The sequence below is a fragment of the Triticum aestivum genome, chromosome 5A (genome assembly GCF_018294505.1).
Source record: "Triticum aestivum cultivar Chinese Spring chromosome 5A, IWGSC CS RefSeq v2.1, whole genome shotgun sequence".
Taxonomy (NCBI): Eukaryota; Viridiplantae; Streptophyta; class Magnoliopsida; order Poales; family Poaceae; genus Triticum; species Triticum aestivum.
In genome coordinates, this window is record NC_057806.1 from 426,359,373 (window position 1) to 426,369,528 (window position 10,156).

At 48.1% G+C, this 10,156-nt stretch overlaps 1 protein-coding gene across 1 annotated transcript; it reads right to left on the bottom strand.

Moving 5' to 3' along the window:
* Positions 1-3,646: 3,646 nt before the first annotated feature.
* Positions 3,647-6,705, bottom strand: LOC123103756 (protein DEEPER ROOTING 1). The gene is made up of 6 exons (XM_044525432.1): positions 6,412-6,705; positions 6,158-6,236; positions 4,488-4,966; positions 4,225-4,396; positions 4,064-4,115; positions 3,647-3,953 (listed from the first exon to the last, which is right to left on the bottom strand). Exons 1-5 carry the CDS (start codon positions 6,703-6,705, stop codon positions 4,096-4,098), a joined length of 1,044 nt encoding a protein of 347 aa, XP_044381367.1. The 3' UTR covers positions 3,647-3,953; positions 4,064-4,095.
* Between the last annotated feature and the right edge of the window lie 3,451 nt (positions 6,706-10,156).

Sequence of the window (10,156 nt, forward strand, 5' to 3'; positions counted from 1 at the left end):
TCGTCCATGCACTCGATGTAGTTGTCGTATGCCACCCCCCCTCCCGAATACAGTTGAACACATCTCTAGCAATACGGCAACGACACCGGAATAGTTGGTGTTTAAAGAGCGGGTTAGGGGACTCAAAGTAGTCCTGCCAGAGTAGGCAATGGTCGCTCTCTCGGTTGCGATTTAACGTCGAAGTATGCCCCTGGATCGACGTGGTCATGGACGACCAAAGCAGTGGCCAAATATCCTCATCGTCGGATGAAGAATCATCTGAATCGCAAATGAAATTGTGCAAAAAGTACTTGTCGCCGGAGTCCATTTATACCTTGTGGGCAAACCGTCGAACACTTTGCGGGTGTCGTGGAAGAAGCCGGCCGGTTAAGAGCCTCGCGCCTCTGCAAGACCATGTAGCAGGCCGGGAGGCAAACATGGCGGCGCCCAATGTGCGAGGTAGCTGCACTTGCGTGCTGCCGATAGGGGAGACGAGGGCGTGTTGACGGCAAAACGGTCCACCAAACGCCGTAGTAGAGGGTCGTGGGAGGATGGCGTGCTCCTGGGGGTGTGGGTGCGGGCGGCCGGCCTAGGCACCGGAACTGGGCGACGGGTGGGGCGGTCAGATGTGCTTGCTGTCGATGGGAGGAAGGGGGAATGACTAATGTGCCATCGGCTAGCGGGCCAGAGAAAAACAAGGATAGGCATCGCGCGCGTCCGCGCCGACGTAAACCCGGCTCAAATTTAGGCATGAAATGAGTCGCGCGCGGATGAAAAGTAGACGCTCATCCATTTGGATCGTCCCAGTATAGACTGGTACGATTCAATTCAACATTTTGTTCATTCGGGTTTGAGCCGTTCGATCCAAACTAACACACGCGGGCAGCTTGAGTCTGCGCGATTGGAGTCGCTCTCAGGGTCCAAGAACACAAACCCTCGATGTATGTAGCACGGAGCAGTCTTATATGTTACTGTCAGGGATTCAAGCTAAACAGAAATAATCTGTCCAAATCCGCGTCTCGAAAACACGAAGCAATGTCTAAACTCTGCTCTCCAGAATTTCAGATGAAAGGATGTCGATTTGACGAGAAGGCAGGCAAACTCATGTTCGGGTAGGCTAGTCTGGTCCCTGTCGTGCCGAGCTTCCTGCATCTCCGTCAGTCGTGCCGATACAGCGATGCCCAGCAGAGACGCGATAGCGGCCGGCCGCACGTCTCTCCCCTCCCCTCCGTGTAGCCGAGTCGGAGGAATTGAGCATCCGCAACACACCGTCATGTCCCTCCATGGCCGTCGGCGCTATCGCTCCATGCTCCCTGTGGCAGCAGACATTGACCGGGAATTTCCTTGCCCGACCACCCGGCATGGCCGGCGAGCGGAACGGCGGGGCGCTGTGGAGAATCTTGCCGACGGAAGGCGCGTCCGCGCGCAAGCTCCAACCGGACATCTCGTCACTCCAGGGAAGAAACTCGATCCGGCGATTGGAAGGAAGATCTGCGACGCGACGCGGCCATGCAGGTGTGTTCCGCTCACACACAAACACTGGAATCGTTGTGCAGAGGAACCCTAATACTCTGGCTTTGAATTTTCAATAGTCTTGTTTTAATAAAAATAATAATAATAATAGAGTTTTTGTCTTCCACATCCTTAGCTCAGAGTAACTCTAGCAGAGTCGTCGGATCGGCCTGATTGACATAATAAACGCTAATACGATGATTTTGGCCAAAAAAATCACTCTAACAGAGTCATCATCCTGCCCCGAGTCACTATAATTTATAGAGGGCGCTTCATATCAAGCTTGTGATCCTTCATATTTAAAGGATGTGGGTGTTGGTTTTTGTGCCCGCACCATCCGTCAACTGATGTGTAGGAGGGGGAAGCATGCCAATTAATGGCAGCCACTCCTGCCATGTTTCCCGCCACATTTTTCGGATGCCAACCATGTTTTTCGTTGCCCGCGGCTATAAAAAGTCCGTCGTCATGGCCAAATAGTTCACAACCTCTACTTCAAATATTGCTGCGTGTAGCCATTTTCTCCCTCCCTATCATCATGCCGCTTCCACCGCCGCCGGACTAGGTGCCGCTCTCGGAGGAGGGGCGGATGGTGGACGAGGAACAAGTGGAGGAGAAGGGTGTCCTCATCGCCGAGGAGGAGGAGAAGGAGGACAGCCGTTATGTGCTGGAGGCCGTGCAGGAAGATCCTGCCCCTAATGACTGGTCGAATTGGAATACCAAAACATACTCCATTGAGTAAGATATCCAACACGACTATTTGCAGATCACGCATAAGGAGGAGGAGAGAGCTCACCCATCCCGGCCACCACGTGCTCCCTGTCGCCTCACTGTGAAGGAGGCATGGGATGAGCGCTACACCGTCTATGCCTTAGCCGTCCGCCTTGGTGAAATCTTCAATTACACCGCCACCGGGAAGGTGTTAAAGGACGAAAGGGGCCGCGTCGTGTGGCTCCATTACGAGGAGAAACGGGCAGATTTGGAGTCGGAGAGAAAGCAAATCAGATGACGCACATTCGACATGAAGATGATGACATTCACGAAGACGAATCGCGCCATATTGGGCGTTGCCCCCTTGAAAATGTCGTCCTCGACGATGACAAACAGGAATGGGACTAAGATGAGGTCAACGGACCGTCACATGGCCGTGCCTAGACGACAAGTGGACTAGTCACATATGCATGTGGCTCGTGCACTGCATTCACCATCTTCGAGGTGAGGAGCAACTAGTGTTTCTCCCAAGAAGTAAAAAGTCATCAATTTAGTAAAAAAATGCCGCTAATTGACTTTTTTCACCCCCACGTAACTACTTTGTAATGCAATGTTATCTCAAATTAGTGTTTTAGTCCCTCAAGTTGAGTGTGTGGATTTTTTAGTTGATGCAACAACAAAAAAACAGAACAGAAAAGAAAAGGTATGAAGGCCGCATATGAGGACTCTCGATCAACTAAATCTAGTCTTTTCAACACCCCTTTGAGTATCTCAAAAAAGCAGAGCATGACCATGGGTAGGCTGGTAAGAACAACATTGATTAGAGTTAACCGTTCTCCATAAGAAATGAGTTTACCCTTTCCAACAGCTGAGCTTCTTTTTGTACCGATCTTCAATTAGTTTCCACTCCCTGTCTGAGTTTGCAGTGATGGATGGGTATTCCTAGATGCGTAAACGGTAAACGGAAGAGCCCCCACCTCACAACCAAAAAGTTGCCTATACTGGCTCTCTTCCTCAGAATAGCTCACTTTTGTGAAAGTTTATTTTGAGAGAAGAGTTGTTCGAAAAGATAAAGGATCAATTTCATATTCATAGCTTTCTGAAGATCATGCTCCATAAATGATGAAAGGCAACCTACTGTTCATTTTGAATGGTTTCAGAAGTTCAAGTTTAACATAGATGGCTTCAACGTTCAGTCTTCGCCAAATCAAGCACAATAGTTCAGGTTCAACATGGAACCTTCGTGTAGCTCAAACATGTTTCAGTGCAATTTTTTATGTTCTCTAATCGTGGAAGATCAAAAAGGGCATGCCTTTACAATCTTGTATTTATTATATTAGTGTCTTCTTCAAATCCTACAGATCAAAGAGGATCTTAACTTTCTGGCATGAAACCCAGATCTACTGGGCACAACTTGAAAGCTGATCTAAATTGAAAATATATGTGATAAAATAACAACTGTATCATAATTGAATTCATTTAAGGAGGACAGAAACATCCATCATCATTGTTCATGTGAATAGTAAAAGACCTTGTAATGTACAGTCTGAAGGGCTAGAGAAAAACACGGACATGAGGTATGGCTTGTCCCAGTAGTTCCTTATCATAATCCCAGTAACCCAATTACAAATGATTTATATGAGAAACAGAGGGGCATTGCATCATAATTCGTAGCTTCATTGATGACTATATCCCACACCTCTATATATATATCATAACACCGCGGATCCCTACCTTGCCAAGATCTTTGGAACCTGCACATTGTAATCAATCAAATTGCAAGCACAACACTCAACATAAAGGATAAATATTAGCAATGAGTTCTCCTGATAGTCGTGAATTGAGAAAAAAAAAAGATGCACACCTGCCTCAATGAACAAATGTATTCACCCATGTTTACATTTCTAGCACAATAACTGCAAAGAATGAAAATAACATAGTGAGTTTCTTTGACGGAATCAGTGCATAAAGAGATGTTCAGTGCACGATAACGCCACTTGTTCGGGATCAAAGTATGCAACTTACAGTCTGAATCAGTTTTGACCCATTTTGCGCCATCGTCGTCTAGATCACGGAGTGCATCCTCGAGGCATTCATTGATCTCTTGCTCATCCGGCTTCCAGTCCAAATGTCTCCTAGGTACGAGCGTCGAAGAATTTTGCGGGTGTATTTTCTTCTGAAGTATTGCCTTGAGCAGCTGAAATGGGAAGAAAATCAAACCATAAGATACTACTGAAGAGTCAAGAAGGTATAATTAACTGTAGATGTACATAAGAATGTAAGTGAACCTTTTCCATTCTTGATTGAGGGAAAGAGCTCCTTGGATCTGGAATAGCAGAGGCAAAGCCACCTTTGCGCATGAGTAGTTTGAAGAGCGAAGCAACCGACCTCGGCTTAAGTGTACTTGCTTTCTTCCCCAGTGAATCTTTTGCCTTACTTATGACGACCATCTTGTTCAGCAGCTGGTCCCTGTGCTTCTCATTTATGCTCTCATCGACTTCTTTGTGTGAAGTTACCTGCTCATCATCGTGCGAGTCATGGGCTTCTGCTTGGTCTTTGCTTGCTAGTATCATTGCAAACTCTTTCTGTATCCTGTCTACTTCCTCCTCTGTAAACTTGATGGCATCTTGCATGGACTGCCCATCCTCGGAAGTGTCCTGCACTTGTGCTACCTCCTCTATCTGCTTATTTCCAAATGTCCCAATGGCAAGCAATGATTGGGGCCAATCGCTGAACTCGTCGTTGCGACAATCCGGCACGTTAGAACCTGCACATTAGAACTAAATTAAGTTGATAGTTCCATGAAAAGACATAGAGGTATGGTCCTAAGTTCATACTAGCTTAAATTGGGTGTCCGGAGCATGGACCACTAAGTTTAAAATTCTTAAGCCCCAGTCATTCTCATCAGCTTATCACTGGTTAGATATATGTTTTTGCCCATGCCTACTCCACATCCTGATGTTCTCTTTCATTTTTTGTATGTCGGCAATCACTTGATCACATCTATAAAAAGTTAAATAGAGCATCCATTCTGCAATATCAGTAGCCTTTTTTTATGTCTTCTTGACACGGAATATGTTTAAACAGGATTGCTTGACTTCAGCTCATTGGAACAAAACCATCCAAGGTGTCAGGATTCTACCCAGAATGAATGACATTATTTTTGTTGACAGGTTGGGGGTTGGGGCTATAAAGTAATCATGGCATTTCTTACATAAAGAACAACAATCGTGAGGAAATCAAAAGTATGTAGGAACAAAAATGTACTTGCTTCCACTAGTTCAGGCTTTGATCCATGACGACTAGCTGGGCGGAAAACCTTACAGGAAACCATGAAAAAGAGCTAGGGATAGAAAAGAGTGAGGAAACCCCTTGATACACAAGTCCATTAAAGAAAACAAACAGTAAAAAAATTGCAGGCAAGTCAGGGAATGTCACTGCACTGGCATTTTCTTTGACGGTGTACACTGGCATTATCATAAGTCGTGAAAGGTACTCCCTCTGTAACTTTTTATAAGACGGTTTTAGAGTAAAAAAAAAGTCTTATATTAAGTTATAGAGGCTGTAGCTTCCACACTAGACCAATAGATCTAAAGACTAACGGATTGCGGAAAATCCCAGAGCGAAAGGGTTAGAAGAAATCCCAGAATCGTTAAAAAAAACAAGACCGGAAGTGGGGAGGGACCAGCAAATCCACTTCATCATTTTAATTTCATCTGGGAGAGGCAGCAAAAAAATAACTTTGATGACCAGAGCTAACTGACACAAGTGAAACTTGAAGGCAAAAATGATATTTTTTTTTTGTCAAGGATTATAAGCAGAGATCAAAGATGACCGCCTTCTTCCTCATCTTTTCAGGGAATCAAGGGAAATGATGACCATTTTGCTTCTACACTAGTCTAGAGCACACGCTACTTATTTGGTCAACAAGAAAGCGAAGGTTCCAAAGTGCACTTACGAGAAGGGCCCGAGGAACTGGCCGGGAAGCGGCTCGCTTCCTGCTTCCCGCTGATCTTGTTCGCCATCCAGCTGAAAATCTGCAAGAAAAACAGAGGCCAGTTCTGTCACTTCACCAGAACGCCACCACGCAAACAGAGGTTCCATCATCATCATCATCAGCAGCAGCAGCCACTATCCATTCAGACATTCAAGCACATCAAACCTACTGCAAAAATAAAGATCACAGGGGTGGGCGATGGCATGGGCCTTTACCTTCATCTTCCTTGCTTGGGGATTGATCGGGATGTGGGAATGAGCGGCGAAGCCGATGCAGGTGCCGAGACTGCAAGAAGCAGAGTGATGAGGAGCTGATGACTGAGAGAGGGTGTGAGAGGCCTTGCACTTGAAGTGGTGGTGGTGGCTGCTGCTACCGGCGATGGAAGGAGCGGTGTCGCGCAGTGAGTGGCAGTGTGGAGCTACTACCGGTAGCCCGGCTTGCTTATTGGAGCGATTTGATTTGAAGGGGCCGGGGTGGCTCAAGTCCCAAGGCTTTGTAGCGTGGCTCATGAGGTGCCGCTAGCTATACATGCTTCATCTGGCATGTCACTTCCCGGCCTTATTTTTCTCCGAGATGGTGACCTTCCCTTTTGGGAGGGACGAGCATTATGAGATGGCGCCAGCCAGCCAGCCAGACGTGAGTTTATCATTACCGGCTAAAAAAATCTCAGCCTGTCGATCTACATTTCTCGAGAGAAATTTACATTTTACAGTCGAAATGATATGCATGTACGTCCACGCTATTATTAGCCTTCAAGTGCAAAAGTAACTCTACTCTCGTTGTAAAAAGGTGCGAACTAAGCGCATTTCTAACCGACCCTCTAAAAATAACGAAGAATCCGACGAAGTAAACCCTTAGTGAAGTATTTTTACCCCACTAAGTTTTCACCGGACCTAACCGATCCCATACATATAACAAAGCAATTTTTTCTATTTGCATTTCATTTTCAACCACAGAAACACATTTATTGCTTTTTAATTTCATTCAGCGACATTTTAATAAGTTGAAGTACATAATTCACCAATTCTTTGCTACAAGAGCAATACCAAAGAAAATAAGAACCACAATTAGACATTCTAAAAGATATCCAACTTTCATAGCTGCTCCCACTAGTTGGATTAATATGTTCTCTATGTCTTCATTGTTGACTCTCTCTATTGGCTTCTCGAGTTTGTACACTTCTTTCTTCTTCGATTCCATCGAATTCGGCGTTGCTGTATCTAGTCTCATCTCTAGCCTCTATTCTAGCAACGAGTGCACGATCATCTATCAAATTCCATGCTATCAATAGATCGATGTAATCTTCTTCCCAATACCAAAACTTGCATCCATCCTACACATAAATTTGAGCAAAGAATGAGCTACCGAAATTGCGCCAAATCTGGTGAACAACCGAGTCAAAAGAAGCACATACCCCATCATTTTTGCACTTGAAGAACACCCATCCGGGATGTTCTGGCGTGGTAGAAACTCGGCGCACCACCTGTCGCGGGCAATCGTCGCACTTTATGACCAGCAATGCGCCGAGCCCGAGCGACGGCCGAGCGTGTCTTTGCCGGCGAACCGCCGACGGGAGAGATCCGAGTCGCTAGAGGTGGAGTCAATACCTGCATGCGGCGCAGAGACTTTGCCGGGGTTGTGCGGTACGGTACCTGGCCAATCCATGTCAAGGTGCAATCTCGGGCGGCTGGATGCGCCTAATCCGACGGCGGCGACGGCAGCCGCAGATCTACCGGTTGTGCGCTGGCGACGGGGCGAGAAGGGCATAAATCCGGGTGGTCAAGAACCGCGGAGGAACCTACGGAGCGTCCTTGGTGGCAGGCGGTGGCCAGCAGGGGTGGGAGGGGCGGCGCCAGTGTAGATGTGGCGCGGGAGTGGAGCGGAGGTGGCAGCAGAGTAGAGGAGATTTTTTACTCAAACGCCGAGCGATGGAGTGAACATAGGGAAGACGGGGCGCGGTTGAGGATAATTTATTCTCCATTAACACCGACTGGGGATCGGCTAGGTGCCGTTAAGAGAAGTAAACCAAACTTTTACTCTTTTAACAAGTAACAGGGGATCGGTTAGAAAAGCCCAACTACGGTGCCCGCGGTTTAAACTTGAAAACCGTCACCGGTGCAGCGTAAAGCCGTAAATGCACGACGACTCTAAGGTAATCAAGATACTGTGACCGTGTGAATCGTACCTAGAGCTATCATGTGGGTAGTTCTATCTATCCAGCCTCAAGTGTCATAAGCTCATAACTACTCCATGCCGGCGCTGTAAACTACGCCCAGGCCGTAGATGGTAACCTCTGTGTTGAGCTAAAATAGCAAGTACTATTCTCGATCCCGCCGTCTGGATCGATTTCCCCAAGTTTTGAACATGTTGCATCTTGCAAGTAGTACAACGCAAATTTAGCCAGCATCCAACATGATCGCGTTTATCTAAAACCACACGTACTGCAAATCGATATAAAATCACACGTCCTGCAATTTGCAAGCACATCAATTGATGTCTGGAAACTACGCCCAGGCTTTATATTTGAAACAGGGGGCGCATGGAGTTGTATACGGCGGGGAGGATAATTGCTCTGAACTGTGGTGTTGTTACTGGCCTTGCGAATGTGATGAACAAACCTTTCTGTGTTATCTATTCCCTCCTTTTTTTGACATCAGTACTGCTCAATCTCATAAACCCGGTCTCTTCTTTTAGAGATTGCAATTTAGCCAGCATCTCTTCTTCTATAAATATATGATACGCATGCTCGTGCGTATTCTAGAGAAAGAAAAAAAACCAGCATCTAACGTGCTCCCCTTTGTCGAAAAAATCTAACATGCTCCCGTACACATAAAATCACACGCACGTACCGCAATTTGCATGCACACCAATTGATGACTGTATTCGGCGCGGTTGCTCTTTCAACAGGGAGAAGAGGTGGCGTTCTTGTCACTTGGCCATCGAGATTTTGCGCCGGGCGGGATCCAAAGAATGGAACCCCCTTGCGAACCCACTTCAGTTCGTCTCCTAAAAAGCAGCTATAATGTCAAGCCAAGTTGCGAGCTGAAAACTAACCCAAATGGGCTACAGATAATAGGCCTTCGGATCCCAAACCCAGGGCCGGGCACCAAGTGTCACGACCGCGCCACGACGGATCCCATCGCGCCTGGTCGGCCCCGACGCGTGTGCCCAGAACCATGCGCTTATACCTTCTTTAATCGCCGCGATTAGCTTGCAGCGGAGTTCTAACCTTCTTGGTTTGCCCAGGCACGAGCTCGCTAACACCGATGCTAATCACGCCCCCACTTGCTGGCCAACAGGATCCTTTTCTTTTCGGCCGCAGCTCGCGCAGGCCCCCGCGTCGCCCTCCGCTCAGGCGACTCGGATGGCTCCCCAACCCTAGCCGCCGCCGAGGCCTAGCCCATCTTCCTTCTCTCCTCCCGCCGCCGCCGGAGGACGTCGCCGGCTTGCGTCCGGAGACCGACGGAGGTGGCGGGGGCTCTTCCTCCCTTTCGCGTTTTAGGGGTGGCGGGGCCCCAACATGCGTGGAGGTGCGGCTGATCTGGAAGCGACGACGTTGGCTTAGACGTCGGCGGCGGTCGGCCTTGCCTCGGGCCACGGGCGGCTGCTGGCCTGGATTGGGCGACCGCGCGATGTGGTTTTCGGCGGCATGTCATCTGGCTTTAGATCGGCGGCGGCGTCGAGGGCCTGGTGCACTGCTTGGTGGCACCCATGGCAGATCTGTTCTGGCCGGTGTAGCCAGTGGTGGTGGTCATCTTCTTCGTCGGCGGTGGTCGGCCAGAAGCTTGGTGATCGGATCTCAAGATCCACCATCTAGTCCCGGCTGCGAGTTGAGGAGACATGGTTGCCGGTGAAAACCGAGCCGACGGCAGGCGATGGCGGCGTTCTACACCGTTGCCTTGATGAAGGCATCATCGTGTAACTATTGTCGACCCACTCGTGCTGCTCCGGGGGAAACCC

What these genes read in the sequence shown, in the direction of transcription:
- LOC123103756 (XM_044525432.1), bottom strand. Translation starts at nt 6,705, where the DNA reads ATGAGCCACGCTACAAAGCCTTGGGACTTGAGCCACCCCGGCCCCTTC. An exon ending in CAGTTCCTCGGGCCCTTCTC is followed by an intron (nt 4,967 to 6,157) that starts GTAAGTGCACTT and finishes TCTAATGTGCAG; the next exon opens with GTTCTAACGTGCCGGATTGT. An exon ending in CTCAATCAAGAATGGAAAAG is followed by an intron (nt 4,397 to 4,487) that starts GTTCACTTACAT and finishes TTCCCATTTCAG; the next exon opens with CTGCTCAAGGCAATACTTCA.